The 18,839-nt window shown below is 56.4% G+C and overlaps 2 protein-coding genes across 3 annotated transcripts; both read left to right on the top strand.

Annotated features, from left to right (window-relative positions):
• Positions 1-8,035: 8,035 nt before the first annotated feature.
• Positions 8,036-9,979, top strand: OTOS (otospiralin). Its single transcript, XM_008965637.6, has 4 exons — positions 8,036-8,214; positions 8,389-8,564; positions 8,745-8,771; positions 9,480-9,979. The coding sequence occupies exons 2-4, from the start codon at positions 8,432-8,434 to the stop codon at positions 9,662-9,664; spliced, it is 345 nt and encodes a 114-aa protein (XP_008963885.1). The 5' UTR covers positions 8,036-8,214; positions 8,389-8,431; the 3' UTR covers positions 9,665-9,979.
• Positions 9,980-11,212: 1,233 nt separating this feature from the next.
• COPS9 (COP9 signalosome subunit 9) lies at positions 11,213-17,999 on the top strand. Of its 2 annotated transcripts, XM_008965638.5 has the most exons (3): positions 11,213-12,596; positions 14,821-14,893; positions 17,739-17,999. In XM_008965638.5, the coding sequence occupies exons 1-3, from the start codon at positions 12,471-12,473 to the stop codon at positions 17,774-17,776; spliced, it is 237 nt and encodes a 78-aa protein (XP_008963886.1). In that variant the 5' UTR covers positions 11,213-12,470; the 3' UTR covers positions 17,777-17,999. The 2 variants fall into 2 exon arrangements, with proteins under 2 accessions (XP_008963886.1, XP_063451421.1); XM_063595351.1 differs by lacking the exons at positions 11,213-12,596; positions 17,739-17,999 and adding an exon at positions 12,630-12,947 and having other exon boundaries at positions 14,821-14,899.
• The last annotated feature ends 840 nt before the right edge of the window (positions 18,000-18,839 follow it).

Below are 18,839 nucleotides of genomic sequence, written 5' to 3'. Positions count from 1 at the left end.
GGAGCCCCAGACCCCTGCACCGCAGTGAGGAAGCAGCAGCACTCGCAGAGTTGGCCTCACAGGAGGGGCTGCACAGTTCTGTCTGGGAGGCCTCGGGAGACATCAGCAACCTGCAGTCCCAGGGCTTTCAGAGGACCAGGGCATCTGTGCAGAAGCTCAGGCCCTGCTCAGGGCTCTTGCAGGACCAGGGTATCCATGCAGAGGCTCAGGCCCTGACCAGGCCTTCTGAGTGGGCCTCTGTGCAGGTGACAGAGGAGTGTCTTGGAAGAGGCAGGAAGGGTGGTCTGACCCTTACCTGCTGGGGCTGCCCTGAGACTGGGCTTATTATCCCACTCCAGTCTTGGCTGTGCACTCTGGGCAGGTACCGTCCTTTGTAGAGCCTGTTTCCTCTCCAGGGAGATGCAGACGATAAGAACAGCGCTGACTCTGCTGGGAGCCAAGGATTTCAGGGGACAGTCTATGGAGGGGTGTGGCACAGAGCAGCTGCTGGGGACATGAGCTGGAATGGCGCAGACCTTTCTCACCAAGCAGTGATGCTGTTGTGGGACGAGACCCACCTCCCCACTCCCGCCCAGGGACGGGTCACCTGAAGCAAGTATCTACCTATCTGATCAAACAAGGAGGTAACTGATGGCCTTCCGAGGGTCACGCTGTGCCTTCTGGCAGGCAGGTCTCTTGTGCTCTATCTTTGGCTTGGCTCTGGGTCCCCCTTGGAGCTGGCCCCTGTGTCCCCAGAGACCCGTATGTCAGGAGGACTGAGGGATGCACGGATCGGGGTACCTCCTTGTCCACCTCACTCCTCATGGTCCCTCTAACTCCAGCCTCAGCTACAACAATGCGCTCTGCCCAGGCCTCACCTGCCCTGCGGCACAGTCCTCACCTCACCTGCAGCGCCTGCTCCTACTTCATGCTTCCTCCCTGACTTCTCTGAGATCACTGCTCTGGAAGCCTGCAGCAGCCCAGTGGGCACCCCAAACAAGAAGTGGGGGAGTTTATCCCATGGGGCAGCCCCCAGCCAGTGGAGATGGGAGACAGTGGAGTGGATACACACGCCTCCTTCTAGGCTGAGGATCAGAAGCCCCGGGGCATGCCCCCGCTGCCCGCAGCAGCACCAAGCCCGCGACTCACCCTGTTTCTCCTTCCCTGCTGTCTTGCTCCCAGTACTACATTCCCACTGCCTGGGTCACTTCCCAGGTAGAGCACATGCCCATGCAACAAACCACACACGTCACACACGCACATGGGTACACACATGCACACGGACACACACACGCACACACCACACACACATAGCACACACCACACACATGCACACGGACACACACAGGCGCACACACACCACACACACACAGCACACACCACACACATGCACATGAACACACACATGCACAAGAACAGAGTACACACACACCCCACACCCACCCGCTTAACACACACCACACACATGCACACAGACACAGTACACACACCTCCCCCCCACACACACAACCTACACCCCACCGACAGAGCACACAGCACACACATGCAGGCCCCCCCACACAATACACAGACATGCACACACACAAGTACACATCCCAGACCCCACCCACATAGCACACAGCACACTCATGCAGGCCCCCCCCACACACACAATACACAGACATACACCCATGCATGTGCCACACCCACACATCCCACACATGCATCCAAGCACACAAACACAAATACACACGCACATACGCGTGCACACACCACCTCACACATGCACATGCACACGGGCACACACACACACACATTCTTCAGGCTAAGACAACACTGGCTGAATGTTGATGCAGTGTCTGGGTGTGGCTGTTGGAGGCTCTGGGTCCTCTGGAAGGAGGAAGATGAGTGGGCGTCTCCCGCCTTCTCTTGCTCCGAGGGTGTGGGGGCCGTGGGCCCTTCCCTTTCCCAGGTCCCTTTCCTCCCGCGCTGCCAGGCCAGGCCACCCCAGCCCAGCCTTGTGCCCGTGGAGATTCCTCCTGCTTCACCAAGGCGCCGGGGCCCTGGCTGGCCTCTCGGTGATGTTTCCACCAAGCAGCGCAGGGTCCTCAGGTGCCTGTGTCATGGCGTGTGGAGTGTGGGTCCTGTCGTGGAATTCAGGCACCTGTCACAGCCCACCTGGAAAGCTGGTGCTTCTCTCCCCGAGTCATGGGAGGGCTCCCTCTGCCCTGTGTCCCCATCCCTGGCTCCAAGTCTGAGAGAAGGAGGCTCTGCCAGCAGTGACCTGCCCGCCTCTCTGGCTCTATCAGCTTCTCTCTGTGATGAGCCCAGCCCGGGCCAGCTCCAGACAGCCATAAGTCCCTGGGCCAGGGGCCTCAGCTGACAGGGAGGTTCAGGGCTGCAGCCCATCTGCTCACATCGTGTAATGACCATGACCCTAGAGTTCCAGGAGGAAGCATCTCAGAAAAGACCCTCGTGGGCGTGGGGAGCTGCCTGCCTTGCCCCCAGGGCTAGGGCCACGCTGGTGGTCGGGGGCCTGGAGCCCCTTCTCCCCGCCAGCCTGTGCTCAAAGCCTTGGCTTTTGGCCAGACCTGGGCATGGAGCCAGGGGCCAGGCGGGTCCACATGCTTCTGTCCTGCACAGGGTTACCAGATTTGGCAGAAAAAGAAAAAGAAAGAAAAACAGGTAAAATTGGAATTTCAGTTAAACAAGGATGCTTATCAGTATAAATATGTCCCTGGCAATATTTGGGACACACTTATACTAAAAAAAGTATTCATTAATTATTTGAAATTTACATCTAACATGGCATCTTGTATTTTTTTCAGGACAACCAGGGTCCCAAGGGCCCCCCACAACCCCAGCCCCACTCGACCCCAGGCCAGATTCCCCTTTGTTTCAGGAGAAGCCTCTCAGGCCCTGAACTGGGACCTGGTCAGGAATTCTCAGTTGGTTAAAGGAAGGAATTATATCTTTTTTTAAAAGAAGAAGCAAATGGGCCTTAAACAGTTTAGCTTTCAAATCTGCCATCTTTATGGGACAGTCTTGTAACATGCGGGGGGCTTTTCTCTGACTGTCTCCTGCCATGCATGGTACCCCAGGAGGCCCAGCTGTGCAGAATCCGGTGAGAACAGCGCCCCTGGGGTGCGCCTCCGCCACGCCCCCTCCTCATTCCCAGCTTGGTTTCCTGAGAACGGAGCCTTCGGACGCCCGTGATCTGCAATCCAAAGTCAGGTCCAGCTGGATTTTCACTACTTTGGTTCTAATCTTTTAAAGCTGTCACACCCACATCTAATTAGACAGTTTTTAGTGATTTTTACTGTAAGTAGAGGCCTCTCCAAGTCAACTTAGTTTTAATCCAAAAAGCTCTTTCTTTTCATGTTCATTATAAATCAAGACATTTCGTTATTTTATTAAAATAACAAGGACAATCGGCACTGGTGGGGTTGGGAACCCACGTAGGTGACTGTCAGAGGGCGCCCTTATCCTCACTCCTTGGGTACCTGGGCTCTGTCCTCGGGTTTATGGAGGGGGCAGAAGACAGCAGCTGAGAAGCAAGTGGGCAGTGAGGGTGGGGAGGGCCGCGTTCCCTGTGGCTCAGCGAGGACAGCAGGGTGGCCGGCCTGCAGGCATGGTGGGCTCTGACACTGACTGGCTGGGTGGACCTGGACCAGGCACTAACACAGGTTCGGAGAGGAGGCAGGCAGGAGGCAGGCAGGACACAGCCAGGCAGGAGGCAGGCAGGACACAGCCAGGCAGGAGGCAGGCAGGAGGCAGGCAGGACACAGCCAGGCAGGAGGCAGGCAGGACACAGCCAGGCAGGAGGCCGCATCCCTTGCTGAGACCGAGGACACCAAGGACATGGGCCAGGGGGATGGGGGTGGGGTAGGCTGTAAGGAGAGGCCATGTCCCCCATTGAGACCGAGGATGCCAAGGACACAGGACAGGGTGACAGGGGCTGGGATGGGCTGCGAGGAGGCCGCATCCCCTGCTGGGACCGAGGACATGAGACAGGGTGATGGGGGCGGGGGTGGGCTGCAAGGAGGCTGTGTCATCTGCTGGGACCGAGGACAACGAGGACAGGGAACAGAGGGATGGGGGCTGGGATGGGTGTGGAGGAGGCTGCCCGAGGGTCCTGGGAGGAGGCTGTACTTATGGGACAGACAGGTGAGCAGAGGAACCGATGTGGTCAGTGGGGCTGCTGGGAGGGGTGGACAGGTTCCAGGCAGCGAGCAGAGCCCCAGTGCCGAAGCAGGGGGCAAGTTCCTGGGGCCCTGATGGCGGGCTGGCGAGAGAGGAGCTGGGAAGTGAGTCAGCAGCAGGAGCCTGGGCTCTGAGGCCAGACGTGGGAGCAGCGTGGACTTTCCAGAAGCCTCCCTGGCAGCCGAGGGGTGAGTGGTTTGAATATGGCCTGTCTGCTCCGGAACACAGGTCCAAATCTGGTCACCATGATGGCGGTGTCGTGATGGGGCCTTTGGGAGGGGTTTGTCGGTAAAGAGGGGCTGGTGCTTCCTGTCGGGAGTGGGTCGACCCTCTCGGGAGCACGGCTATTATAAAGGCAAGCTCAGCTGCCTCTCGCCAGGGGCCCCCTTTGATTCCCAGCCATGCTGTGGAGCAGCACGAGGCCCTCCCCCGAGGTGGCTGCCCAGGCTTGGACTCTCCAGCCTCCAGAAGCGTGAGCTGAACAAACCCCTGTCCTTTATAAATGCCCAGTCTGTGGCATTCAGTGAAGACCAAGACAAGGGGACAGGGAGGAGCACGCAGGAGGCACAACCCTCCAGAGCCCATGTCCGGGGGGACTGTGTCTGTGTCTTTAGGATTTTAAATCATGAACAAGTGTCTGTGCTTGGCCTGTTCCTCCAGGAAACAGAGGTGGGCTGGGCACAGGCCTGGCCACCCCAGGCTCAGTGACATCCACAATAGCCCAGGCTTGGTGTTCCCGAGCTGGACAGCAGGGGGCACCAGAGACCACCCGATCTCTGCACTGCCAGCGGCGCCCGCAGCCCGGCTCTGCCTGGTTGGCTTGGGACCCACCAGTGCCCACCAAGACCGTCTTGTGTGTGTGAGCATGTTCTCGCCCCAGCTAGACGAGACTTCCAGAGGCCTCCGATGCATCCACGATGGGTGGGGACTGTGCGGGGCAGGGGCAGGAACTGGGGCCGGGGAGCAGAGACCCTGCAGAGTCACCTGGAGAAATTTCAAAACCACTGAGACCTGGACCCATTAAATCAGAATCTCACGTTAGGAGGCTGGAAATCCTGACTATTCAAAAGCTCCCACGTGGTCCCAATGTGCCGCCAAGGTTAAGAGCCACTGCTTGAGATGGTGGCCCTGGACCTGCCCAGCACCACCTAGAGACGTGTTGGAAATGCAGATTCCCAGGTCCCTCAAGCGCGTGAATCAGAACTCTGAGTGGGAGGGGGCCAGAAAGAGACCTGCATTTTAACAAGCACTCCAGGGACTCTGAGGTCAGGCCCCCAGGGGACTCTGACCCCCAGGCTGAGAACCGCTGCCCGTGCCTCGCAGCCCAAAGTGTGCTGGGGGACCAGTAGTATCCTCAGCTCTTGGGAGCTGGTTAGGGATGCAGAATCCCAGGCCCCCCACCTGTTGAATTAAACCTGCATTTTAACAGGACCCTTGGGGAATTCTTACAGTTTGAGAACCATTGCTGTAGGGGCTGTCACTGAACAAGAACAATATACACAGCTTGGTGTGCAAACCCCTACAGAGGGCATTCCGGGTGGGCTGCAAGAGAGCAGGTGAGAGAGGAATGATGAGTGAGTGGCCAGGGTGGCGCCCTCCAGGGTGCAGGGGATCCAGGGCCCTCTGGGTAGGGCCAGGGAAGGCTGTGTCCAGGCCAGCGAGGGACAGTGACCCTGCAGGACCCAGGAAGCAGGACAGTGCATGGCGGTGGGGCAGTGCAAGTGGCAAGATGGACCAGGACAGCCCGAGTGATCAGCAGCACACAGCTATTCGTGGTGCTGGGTGGTTTCTTTTTAAGATTTTTTTCCTTACATAAAAATAATAAATTAAGGAACATACATATACCCAGAATGAAGAAAAACCACATATATACGCCCATAGGTCCACCGTCCAACACCATTACTGCTTACTACTTCTAGAGTTTTTCCACGTATAGTCTTTTATTCAGTCATTATAAAGATACGGTACATGCTATCATATCTCATCTTTCCTAACGCCATAGGCGTATTTTCACATCATCTTCAGACATGTGGTTATTAACAGAAGGATGATAGGCCCATCCTCTCTGGCGGCCCCATCATGGTCAGAGGCTGAGGCAGGGCCCGGCCCACCCTCACCCTCCTCCCCTCTGCATCTAGCTCCCACCTTCCCTGCTAGACACGGAGGTTCTGGGCCCACCGCCGATGCTGGGCTGTGCATTTTCAGACAGGGCCTCCCAGACTGTTTCCCGGCTCGCCCTCCCAGGCCCTCCCTTCTTCAGCACCTTCCACAGTCGCAGAAGGCCCATTCCTGTAGCAAGCTCACTCCGTGTCTGGCCACACTCCCCCCAACCCAGCTGGACACAGTATTGGTGCTCGAGAGAGGTCCAGGGATGGGAATGCTCAGGGTGGAATCTGGAATTGGATCTCTGGCTTGACCAGATCGAAGACTGGTTCCATTTCCCATGGAGAAGAGGGCACTGTCACCCACCCAGTGCAAAACAGAGCTATAGAGGGCAGGACTTTGGGCGACCAAGCAGCTGAAGCCACGGAAATAAGGACCGTGGGCTTGGTTGGTAACTGGAAAGTGTGCTGCCGAATCTGGGAAAAGACAATGACGAGCGCAGAGCTTAAATTCCCAGCTCAGGGGGCAGGTAAGGAACCAGAAATAATCTGAGCTGTGCAGGGAAGGGTGACGAGCAGGCCTGGGTCCTCGCCTCGGCACCTGGATCTCAGAGGGGCCACTGTCCCTAAGCTCTATGCGCCAACAAATGGTTGTGCTGAGCACCTGCTTCCTCCCGGGGGTCGGAGATCTGCACACGCATGAGGCAGAGGGGGCTGCATGAACAGCCCTGGGCTCTGAGGTTCTGAAGGGCTCCCCTCGTGGGGAGATTTCACAGGTGTTACCACAACGTGGTGCTGGGGAATGGAGAGCATCCCGTGGGGTCCTCGAGAGAATGCTGAGTCCCACGAGTCCTCCTAGGGCATCTTCCTAGTGAATCATTGACCTGGGTGCTCTTGGTGACCCTGAATACAACTGCCCTGAAAGAATCCATTGCCTCCTGTAGCCACAGGCTCCAGATTTCTGAAAAGGAAACCCAAAATCTAATCCGTGGATGGCTGCCTTACCATCTGAATTAAATTAACCACCTCTCTGGGTATCTTTGGTTAAATGTATGGCATTGTGTGGGGAGAAATGAGCCCTTAATCATTTGGATGGGGACATGTGAGCAGACTGTGATGAACTCCAGAACCATGGGACACATGGGTGAGGAGCTTCCCAGAGTCCTTAAACAGCCCCCAGGGTGACCAGGAATGACAGGGTAGACTGCCACAGCAAATTCGGCCCCTGATTCAGTGGGGTGGCGGGACCCCACGAAGCAGGACCAGGAGGAGGCTGTATGTACTGGAAAGACAGGTGAGCACAGGGACCGATGTGGTCAGTGGGGCAGCTGTGTAGTCAGAATGGCCCTGCCCACAGAGACCCTTGGTGCTGGCTGCTGGTGTCCCATGGTGGGGACAGCCTCCTGCCCACCTACAGACTGACATTTTGGATCGCAGGGAAGCTCCCACCTGGAGACGGAAGTCCATCTTGACCCCACACTTTCTGCTGTGGCTCTGCTTGGTGGACGTCCTGCAGGCAGGTCCCGCTGATGGGGGCTCCTCCTGCCTGCTGGTTTAAGTGGAAGCAGCGCTGGAATTATTCAGCTCCTTCTCACGAGGGAGGAAATCTCAGCCAGCCCTGGTATTGGACGTAGGATCGCTCCTTGCGGAGAGGAAACTGGGTTTGTTTCAAGTACCAATGCTGAATTCAGTCCTAACAATTTCAGAAATGGCCGAGCCAAGATGTTTTTCTCTCAGTTTGAACTTTGGATCAGATTCCCAGAAGTTGACACTCTGTGCCTGCCAGCAGGGCGACAGGAGCCCACGGTCCTCCGGTGGGGATGAAATATATTCAGTTTGACTGTTCAGGCAGGTGACGTGTCCTTCCTCATCTGTAGCCCTTCTATAAAGAGGACCCTTGAGCTGGCAGCAGAGCCCATCCAGGCAGCACAGCCAGCTGAGCAGAGACAAGGTAAGCTCTGGAGAGGCCAGGCAGAGTGGAGGGGGTGCAATTTCTTAAGTCATGGAAATTAAGGCCAATTGAGGCAGGGATTTCACCTCCAAATAGTGGATTGAAACCACTGAAATGGAAATTGCTAGGAAAACAGCAAGAATTTTTTTTTAAAATCCATGCCATTTTCCCCAGGGCTGCCCACACTGGGACTGGTAGAGGAAGCCGGCCCTGACGGATGGGTGGTCTCGCCCTTCCGGGGTTCATCCTGCTGCAGGTGGGCCTGAGTCGCAGATCAGGAAGCACCGGGAAGATGCAGGCCTGCATGGTGCCGGGGCTGGCCCTCTGCCTCCTACTGGGGCCTCTTGCAGGTGAGGGGCCGCTCTGGAGGGAGGCAGCCACCAGGACCCCCGACAGCCCTCCTGTTCTCTCCCCTCCCGCACGCATCCCCAGGCTGCTGGGAAACCTCAGAGCCCTGCAGCTGGTGTCGGGTGGGCCCAACCGGCACCTGGGTGGTCCTCCTGGGTGACAGCTCTTCTCTTCCTTTGCAGGGGCCAAGCCTGTGCAGGAGGAAGGAGGTACTGTTCTCCAATTTCTTTCCTTTCATTTGCATAAGTAACTGGTATGCAGCGGGGAGAAACTGCTGGGGAGGGCAGCAGCTTCTTATCCCAAGAAGACGCATCAGGGGCCCTGGCTCAGCTCAGGCCCAAGCATGGAAAACATGGCCCTCAAGAGCCAGCTTGGAGCTGTGCAAGCAGAGGGTCTATGAGCTCCTTCCAGCTGGGACCCTGCCCTCCAGCCACCAGGGAACACACTGGGCAGGGGGAGCCAGGGCCCCATGACCCCTGACATTCCCACCCTCAGACCTGGGTTCCAGCCCCCAGGCCCTCCCAACTCTGAGCCCTAGCTCAGTCCAGTATCTTCAGGGCTGCCCTTGCCCAAGCTTTAGGACAGGTTATACGGGGGGTAGCGGAGTGGGGTGTCTGTGCTCCGTTCTGAAATCCCAGCAGGTGGCTGCTGGTGCCCCACACCCTCCCCACACAACTCCTTCCTCAAACAGGACAGGCCTTCCCCTCCCTCTCTTCCCTTTCTTCTTCTTCCTCTGTCTCCCAGACCAGATATCCCCAAGGATCTGAGAGGGGACGGGCTCAGGCCCCCACTCTGGGAAGGTTGTATCACTGTGGGTAGAGCTGGGAACCATCCACTTGCCTTGAGACCTCCGAGGATGGTGTCTCCAGGCAGGACCATGGGGACAGCCCCCAAGGCAGGTGTCATGTGTCTTTCAGACCCTTACGCGGAGCTGCCGGCCATGCCCTACTGGCCTTTCTCCACCTCTGACTTCTGGAACTATGTGCAGCACTTCCAGGCCCTGGGGGCCTACCCCCAGATCGAGGACATGGCCCGAACCTTCTTTGCGCACTTTCCCCTGGGGAGCACGCTGGGCTTCCATGTTCCCTATCAGGAGGACTGAATGGTGTCCAGCCTGGTGCCCGCCCACCCCGCCAGGCTGCACTCGGTCGGGCCTCCGCAGGCATGGAGTCCCCGCAAAAACCTGGCCCCTGCAGGAGTCAGGCCTGGTCTCACGCTCAATAAACTCCGGACTGAAGATACACAACCAGCGTTGTGGGTTGTCTTTCAAGGACAGCTGCGCTCAGGCCCCACTTACTTTATTTCACAAATGAAGCTGGTTTTATTTTGATTCCTGGGGAGCACTTTCATAAACTCTTTCATAAATGTGCAACATTTCCATCCACATTGGCATCAACAAGGGATCTTATATCCTGGGCAGGCTCAGGACTGGCTTTCTGTGTCTCTCACTCATCCATTTCCCACGATGATCCTGGGGGGCGCTGCAGTTCCCCCAGATTACGGGTGAGGAAACTGAGGCAGAGACATGAGGTCACAGCCTGACTTGTTAAGGTCACACAGCTGGTTAGGGGGTAGCTAGATTCTAGTCCAGGCACCCCCGCTCTGGGCCACTAAGCTGGGCAGCACGCAAACCCACAGTCAGGGCTAGGCTGACTCCACACCATGACACACCCCTGGGAGCAGTGCCCAGGAGGCAGCAGGAAACGGAACTGAGAAACCCCACCTGTATCTGTCATCCGTCAGGGACAGCGGGGCCTGGGCAGGCTCTGTCTTCCAGGGACGGCTCTAGGCTTTGAGGATGCTGGGAGGAAGGGGGCTTCACCTGGGGCACCCTGGGGCACTGGAAGACTGGGCAGGCAGCATGATGGTGTCTCAGGGATGGGCCTCCAGCAATAGGATGGCCTCTGCACAGGTGGTGAGCCCCCCATCCCTGTAGGGTGTACAAGCAGACCGTGGAGACCCACAGCTCCACCCCTTAGCTAGTAAAGACCTTGACTTAATGGGTCACTCTTCTTAGTCACTGCCAAGCCCCTGTTCCATCGGACTGACTTTCACTTGGGTCCTTCAGGGTGACGCACATTGGCATGGCATGAGGCTCACCCAATATCCACTGCCAGCTTCTCCCTGCATCCCACACTGTCCGCTCAGGCCAGGCGGCCCCTTTTCAGGCCACACACACCCCTCACATTTCAGCTCAATTCCTGTCCCTGGAACCACCCTCATCCATGCCGCCCCCCCACTCCCCTTCTCTACAGCCTAACCCCCAAACCCACCTCCTCTAAGGCCTGTTAAAGAAAACATTATTGGAATTTTTCAGAAGTTGTTCTGAACCCTGGAGACGGCTGTGGGGACCACTGCAACGGGATCTTGCAGTGGGGGAGGGAGACCAGGCTCAGCTCGGAACAGCACAGGCAGTGGGGGTTTGTGGCTGAGGAGCAGGTGGGGTCGCGGGTGGCAAATGACTGGGAGGAACACAGTGCGGGACAGGATGCTGGCTCGGCCGACCCCGCAGGGCTTTCGCTGAAGACAGGCCTGGGCCATCAGACATCCTGGGGATGCTGGGGGACCAGGAACCCGATCCAATATCCAGGGTGGGGGGCTCTGGCTAAACCAACTTAGCAGGGCTCTCTGCGAAAACTGAACCTGACAATGCAGTGCACAGATGGGCCTGGGAGGAGGTTAGGAGGCCACCGAAGTCTGGCTGAACAAGGAATCTTTGGCAAAGTCTAGTTCCAGGACCTCTTGCTCTCTCTCCTTCCCTCCCCTGTTCTTCCTCTCTCCCTCTCTTCCTCCAACCTTCTCCCTCCTCTTACCCCTTTCCTTCTCCTTTCCCTCGCATTTCTGTCACATTTTTTTTTTTTTTTCATTACGGTAAAACATCACAAATTGTTTCCATCTTAACCACATTTCAGTGACGTTAAGCACATTCACGGAACTGTGCAGCCATCACCAGCAGCCCTCTACAGATCCTTTTCATCTTTCAAGGCTGAAACTCTGTCCCCACTAAACACGAACTCCCCATTTCCCCTTCCCCAGACCCTGATAACCCCCTTCTACTTTCTGTCTCTATGACTTTGACTCCTCTAGGGGCCTCGGCTGAGTGGAATCATGCGGTGTTTGTCTTAGGACTGGCCCGTTTCCCTCGGCAGAGCGTCCTCAATGTTCCTGCGCGTGGCAGCAGGTGTCGGCATTCCCTTCCTTTTAAAGGCTGAGTAATGTTCCACGGTGTGCGTGGACCACATTTGCTTATGCACGTATCCATCGATGGGCAGGGACAGCGGGGGACGCTTCCCTTTTTCATTTATTATAAATAACGCTGCTGTGAACGTGGGGTAAAGACGCCCCTTGGAGCCTCGGCTTTTGGTCCTCTGGGCTTGTGCCCGGAAGGGGAGTGCTGGGCCACGTGGGTGTCCGTGTTGGATTTTTCTGGGACCTGCCCCCCTGTCTCACTCCCCGCCGCGGTGCGAGGGGCCCCGTGTGCCGCGCACCCTTCCACCCGTGTTTTGCTGTTTTTTTGACTCTGGGCGTCCCAGGGGTGCAGCGGCCGTGGGGCCCTGGTTTGCTTTCACCTCTTCATCTGCTCACTGGCCGCGAGTGTGTCTTCTTCAGACAAACGTCTGGAGGTCAAGCCCTGGGCTCCTGTGACCCCGGCCGTCTTTGCGGCAGAGTCTGAGGCTCCTTCTTTATTCTGGATCTGGCCTCTGGTCGGAGGCGTGCTCTGCAGGCACTGCTCCCATTGCTGGCGGCCTTTTCTCCCCGTGGCCGCCGGGCCGCCCATCAGAGGCGTTGCAGACGCCCGCCCTCGCCAGCGCAAAGACAAACGCCGGTGCCGCGGACGCGCCGGCGGCCGGGAGCACCCCAGCGGGCGGGCACCACAGAGGCGCGGTCCTCCGGCGTCTAGATCTGCCATGTGGCGCGCGCCGGAAGCGGCTCTGAGGCCGGAAGTGAGCCTAGAGCGCCGCGGCCCCGAGATGAAGCCGGCGGTAGACGAGATGTTCCCCGAGGGCGCCGGGCCCTACGTGGACCTGGACGAGGTGGCACGGGCCCGGCGGGAGTCTCCGAGCGTGGGGAGCGGGGAAGGGGGAGCGGAAGGGCGGCGTCCTGGTGCGCGGGTCCCGGGGAGGGGAGGCCGGGCGGGTGGGCGATGGGCGCGGCTCCCGGGCTCCCTGCCCCGCGGAGAGCAAATCCCGGTTTCTCCGAGCACCTGGTGAAAGGCGGCGACCGACCGCGGCGGGAAGCGTGTGCCCTAGCCCGGGGGACCAGGAGGCGCAGCCTGAGGGTTGAGTGCCTGCTGGGTGCCCCCAAGGCCCCCGGGAACACACCCGTGGTCAGAGGAGTTGCGTTTGCTGCTCTTCGATGGCTGCAGCACCCCATGGGGGCCCGCGGTGCGTCTCCATAACGCGGGTGGGGAATCAACCTCGTGTGGGATTTGAGCTCGTGTTAGGGGATTTGGGGGAAGAAAGTGGGCTTTGCTGTGCCTTGGAAGCGAGGATAATTCTCCGATTGGGCCTCTTAATCTTAACTAGAATGAGGGAAGACTGGAGCAGCCGTCATTCCTGTCGGAGCGGAAAAGGAGACGTCTGGCATTTATGTGCTTTGCGTAGTGGCCTCGTTCTTCTTTTTAGTTATACAGGATTATACAGTCGTCTTGGGGTTTTGTTGGTCTCTATTGTGTTCACAGAGTGACCTTGTCTGATGTGAGCGTTCTGAGATGGTTTATGGTCAGCAGGAGAGCACCACAGCCTAGCTCAGATTGGCAGGCCAGCTCCTACATGTCAGGGCCTTATGTGCTCTTTCTCAAAGCTTAGGGGCTACAGAGGTGGTCAGAGGCAGCCCTTGTGCTTGTGGAGGTAATAGCATGGCAGAGCGGCTGATTGCAAATACCAGGTGTCATAGAAAGCCGAAGGCGCACCGACGGATGGACCCTCAGGGCTTTGAGGGGGCTCAGCAAAGGTACAGCTGAGGAGTCGACTCTGTGGCCAAATGCTGGGGGACGCATTGGTGTTTGCCAGGTAGTGGGGGACGAAGGCCCGGCAGGAGCAGAGCCCTGGGTTGGGGGATGCCGACTGGCTCACCAAGGGAAGGGAATGTTGTGTCGTTTAACATGGTTGAGCGTGCAGTGCCAGAGAGAGGGGAGACAGTGGGTAGGGACTCTCTCCCTACCCAGATCATGAAACCATCTGGAACCATGCTAAAGAGGGTGGCTCTGTGCACCCCACTCCCGAAGCACTTCCATTAAACCCAGGCTTCTCAGTCCTGTTTTACAGTCACAGTCCTAGGCGATGTGGAGCCACCGGAGGGCTTTACAGTGGGGAGTGAGAGGCTCCGACTTGCTCTGTAGGGTGGCAGCATTTACGGGTGAGAGGGTAGAAAAATGGGAGCAGGGAGAACAGGAGAGTTGAAGAGGGTGTGAATGAGGCAGATGGAGGTAGGGACAAGCTTTAAGTGGTAGAATGCGCGTGGCTTACTGTGCTGATGGGGACAGGGAGGGAGGCTGAGAAGCCAGGGGAGGAGGCTGAGCGTCCTGGCTTTTCTGAGAGTGTCTGAAAGGGAACAAGGGCATGCAGCTACGTGGGGATCAGGGCAGGTCTGAGCAAGCGGCCTTGTGAATGCTGGGGCCAGGGCAGCAGCAGGACCTGTGGCCAGCTGTCCAGGGTGCTGCTGTCAGAGGAATCTGCTCCCTCTGTCACCGGTTGACTCTAAACAGGATCCAAAATCCTGAGGGCTTCAGATTGCCCAGCTTGGGTTGTGACATGGTTTTTCCACTGCCGTGGAGTTGTGGCAGTGGACGGTCCATGATAGCAGCCGGGCACCAGAACCTCAGAGGCAGAGCAGGTCAGTTTCCTCGGGGAAGTGGTTTCATTCCCAGAAGAGAGAGGGAAGGGATCCTGAGTGGAGGCGATGGGCTCAATTTCGCATGTTTGTGGCCTCTGGCGATGTCCGGCGAGGGATCGGAAAGCTCTCCTTGAGGGGCACAGAGAAGTAGTGGTGCTTAGGTCAGTGGTAGCTTTCTTTTTTAAAGGCAGACAGGAATCAAGGAACAGAAGCCCTTGAGAGACCTTAAAAATCATTCCTTTGAATTCCTCCCCCTCCCCCCAATACACATTCCTGTGTCTGGAACTAAAATGTTGACTCCAACTTGAGCCTGTTTCCCCTCACCCATCTTCTTTTTTTGTGGGGGTAGCGGCCCTGCAATGCACTTATCACCTGTTCTTTCGGAAAACGCACCTGACATAACCTTGCCTTTCCATTCCCCAGGCGGGAGGCAGCACCGGGCTCTTGATGGACTTGGCAGCCAATGAAAAGGCCGTTCATGCAGACTTTTTTAATGGTAAGGATGCTTGGAATGGGATGCCAGATTTAATCTGAATATTTCTTCTCTAGGTGAAGGCAGTGAAGCAACTTGGTGACATGAATAATTTGGATCATAAGGTGGTAGAGCCCCTGCGCTCCTCTCAGAATGCAGTGCAGCCTCTGTGGAGCGATGACACGGGCTGCGGCCACTGGCAGGCAGCCTTATTTTTCAGGAGAAAAGTAGCATGAAATTATTCCCAGCTTGCAGCCCAGTAGTTGAGTTTGAGCTCTGGCATGCGTGTTACATGTGCCTGCGGACACCTCAGACTGTAGCCAGGTCTGGCCCCTCACCCCACACACGGCCGTAGGAACCCTGTCTGTCTCCCTGTCTCCGCCCTCTCTGGGTAGCCGGTTTCCTTTCCTCTCCCAGCCCACCTGTGTTTGCCTGCCTGGGTTCTCATGCCCTCAGCTGCCTTTGCAGAGGGACAGCCATACTCCAGCTCTTGCCCAGCTCTGAAATCAGGACGCAGGATGTGTTTTCCTCTTGATTTAAGGGCTTCAGTGCTAATTACCAAAAACATGGGTAAACCAAATAAACAGTGAAAAGCAAATTTTCTGTAACATCTTCAGACCTGCTAGAGGGAATATTTCTCATTCTCTTCTGATTTCTTCAGGCCTTATTCCTATAGATGATATTAACCTTTACTAAGGGTTCAAATCATAAGTAAATAAGATAGGTTTCTTACTCCAGAGAGTGAGGTGGCATTTTTCATCCTGGTTTAATCCATGGTGCTTGCCTCTACAGAAAGCTCTTGTTACTAGTTAACAGCTAGGACGTGAGCTTGCCACATCGGTTTCTAACTTACCAGAGACCCCCTGCCATCCTGAGTCCCTGCTGCTTCATCAGGCTTACTGTCAGCCAGCCATTGCCTGAGGGGAGCAGCCAAGCTGCTGAGTTGGGGTGCAGGCTTTCCCAGGGTGCCTGGCCATGCCCCTGAGGCAGCATTCTTGCTGCTACCAACTGGAGTCAGAACTGGGGCAGATGACATTTGAGATGAGCCTGGAGAACTGAATAGCATTTATTTCAATTCTTTATGCCAGAGCGAGGTGGGAGAAGGGTGTTGCCTTCAGAGGGAACAAATTGTACAAAGCTGCAGAGCGCTCTCCAAAGCTGCTTTGCAAAAACACCAGCTCACCAGGGCGGCTTTGAAGCTTTTCACGTGGGCAGGATTGGGCAGTTGCTAATGCTGGCACCACACGCTTGCATTTTGATGATCTCCTTCAAAGTCCCATTTATCCTCTGCCAGCCCATTGGTTAGAGGCGATTGCTGTGTTCTAGTGTTTGAGTTCACATGACTTCCAGAGTCAGCCCTTGAATCCTGACGGGAAAGCATCTCTGAGAGGGACCCAGGCCCTACCCGTCAGGTGAGCGCCCAGCAACCTGAGCATTGTGGGCGCGTGTCTGCCTTTGAGCCACGGCCGGTCAGGGAGGGAACACAGGAGAGCTCTGTGTCCCCTGCCTGCCCACCCACTAAGTTCACAAAGCACTCACTGTCCCATCAGGTTGTGACAACCCCATGTGTTCAAGAAGCCATTTACTTTGAGAGACCTCTGTGGGCTGTGGATGGGGCTTTTGCTAAGTCCTTTTTACTCGTCAAACAGATGGGTTTTGCTGGGCTGCTACACCCTGGGCACCAGGGTTCTAGCCACGAAAGAGACACTCTCTCTTCCCTCGCCATGTCTTACAAAATTGTGGGTCCAGACAAGTCAGCAGGCAGGGGCTGGACTGTGACAAGAGCCCTGGCAAAGCGTGGACGGCATTGTTTCCGGGAGCACAGCAGAGGGAGGTTTCTCCAGAGGGGGCAGCAGAGCAGAGGTCGGAAGGTGTGGAGTCAGCCAGGCCCAGGACTGCGCAAAAGTGCTCCTAGTGGCGAACCACAACCAGCAGTCGGGAGGCAGTGAGGATGTGGGGGTGCATCAGTGTGGCTGGGGAGCGTCGGGACCCTCTGCAGTATCCAGAGATGCCTCAGGGACGCCACCCTCCCCAGGAAGGCTGGATGCTGTGGTGCCAGCAGGCTCCTGGCTCTTCGCTCTGACCCTCCAGGAGTTGAACCTCATCTTTCTAGTTCATAATTCATACTGCACATTTTCAGTGCACAGTACATGTGAGTGGGCTTTTAGTTGTATTTTCACCTCCCATTGTGAAAGTGATGATTGCCTGTAGTAGGGAATTTGAAAAACACAGAAGACTAAACAGAAGGACAAAATCTTTCCTGGGGGGCCTGATTTTGATGACCCAAAGCAGGGCACTACGTGTTTGCTGCGTTTCTTCCAGTGAGAATGGGCCTTAGCAGGTGTTTCTCAGGCTTGAGTATCATTCACGCTCCCTTACTGGAGGCGTCACCTTTCTGCAGCCTAGCCCGGCTTTCTCATGCTCACAGCGGCAGCCGGCTGCTTTCCCTCTGCCCTCAAGGACCCAGCACGTGCCTCCCAGCTTCATCTCTCCCCGGCCCCGGCAGCGAGGGCAGCATCTTGGGTGCCCGTGCACTCGTGGGTGCAGACACGGCACTGGCGTGTCCTGAGTGCTGAGTTGTGGCTGTGCGGTGGTGTCCGTGGGACTCAGAACAGCCCTGCATGCATTTTCTTAGGATTGTCTTTTAAATGAAAGCTAGAAAGCACTCTAGCCAACACTGTCCCCTTGGACTACATGTACGAGCCCTGGTTGGCTGAAACTGAAAGTCTGTTACGGGAAAAGTCTTTTATTTCATTGGATCATTGACGATTATCTCTGTATTTTGGACTACTATATAATTCATTCTGAAGTGATTTCTTCAGCCCTTACCCTTGTATGTGTAACTACGTGGTTTTGCTTATTTCCCTAGATTTTGAAGATCTTTTTGATGATGATGACATCCAGTGAGATGCCCTCTGGCTGCAGGTGGGGCCAAGCCCTTGGTACAGAGCCGCAGTGTGAGCCTGCGCAGGACAGTTTCAGGTGGTTTTAAAGAACACGTGGAAATCCCTTGAATTTAGGACCTGGTTAACCAGAAAGATAAGACTGTTCTTAACGACCTAGATGGTTCTGTTCATCTCTGAATGGGATCAGGTTTTGTCCTCACTCCAATTAAAAGAAAGCAATGTCACATGTGGAGTGATCTCTTTCTTGCACTTATGAGTGAATGTTGCAGTCCCTAAAAGTCTCTGTGTGTTTGTGTGTGCATGCATGTGCGTGCATCTGTCAGCACGCTGAGAGAACCACATTTGTCTGGTAGCAGATACCTTGTGTTAAGGTGCTGTATGTGCTGGAGCAGGAGGCAGCGCGGCCCGTGCACAGCTGGGCCTGCTGACAGCACTTGGAGGACCTTGCCACAGGGCCGCCCCTCTGCTGTGTGGGCAGGTTCCCACTGTGTGTGTCTGTCAGCACAGTCGTCCTTATGCTGTCCTCTGGCCTCCACGTCAGGGCAGCTGCCCCTAGGCTTAAGAACTAGGACGACAGGATGCGACTGCAGGAGACGCCTTCTACGTGGAAATGCACATTGGTCCATTTCAAAGGAGAGTGTAACGCCCATGTGGGAAGAGGGGTCTTGTTTCCTGTAGGCCCAGCTCAGTAGTCGATACTGGCAGTAAAGCAGCGAAGTTGCTGTTTGACATCCATCTCGAAGTGAAGAGTGTTTCTCAGGCCAGGAGACGCCCAGGCCCAGGACTTCAGCAGTTCCCATTTTCAGAGTTAAAGCCCCTCAGTGGAGGGACCTGCTGCCCCCGCTACTGGGAACCCGCTGAAGGGTGTCACCTTGTCATGTTTACAGAAGAGACATTTGTACTGGAGGCCAGGTGAGATTTTAAGCAGAACCGAATGTCAGCTCTGCCTCTTTTTCTCATGAGTGGTGAGTGGATTTCCACCCTGTCATCCTGATGGAGCTCCTGTCCTCTGTTGGGGCTCAGCAGCTCAGGACTGCCCAGGACAAGCCAGCAGTCCTCCATGG

Source organism: Pan paniscus, chromosome 13 (genome assembly GCF_029289425.2).
Source record: "Pan paniscus chromosome 13, NHGRI_mPanPan1-v2.0_pri, whole genome shotgun sequence".
Lineage (NCBI taxonomy): Eukaryota > Metazoa > Chordata > Mammalia > Primates > Hominidae > Pan > Pan paniscus.
This window is presented reverse-complemented; position numbering and strand designations above follow the sequence as displayed.

Excerpts from the sequence above, each read along its gene's own strand:
- OTOS (XM_008965637.6), top strand. The coding sequence starts at position 8,432 with ATGGGTGGTCTCGCCCTTCCGGGGTTCATCCTGCTGCAGGTGGGCCTG. Across the intron at positions 8,565-8,744 it reads CCTACTGGGGCCTCTTGCAG|GGGCCAAGCCTGTGCAGGAG; the intron begins GTGAGGGGCCGC and ends CTTCCTTTGCAG. Across the intron at positions 8,772-9,479 it reads GCCTGTGCAGGAGGAAGGAG|ACCCTTACGCGGAGCTGCCG; the intron begins GTACTGTTCTCC and ends TGTGTCTTTCAG.
- COPS9 (XM_063595351.1), top strand. The coding sequence starts at position 12,707 with ATGGGCGCGGCTCCCGGGCTCCCTGCCCCGCGGAGAGCAAATCCCGGT. Across the intron at positions 12,948-14,820 it reads GCACCCCATGGGGGCCCGCG|GCGGGAGGCAGCACCGGGCT; the intron begins GTGCGTCTCCAT and ends TCCATTCCCCAG.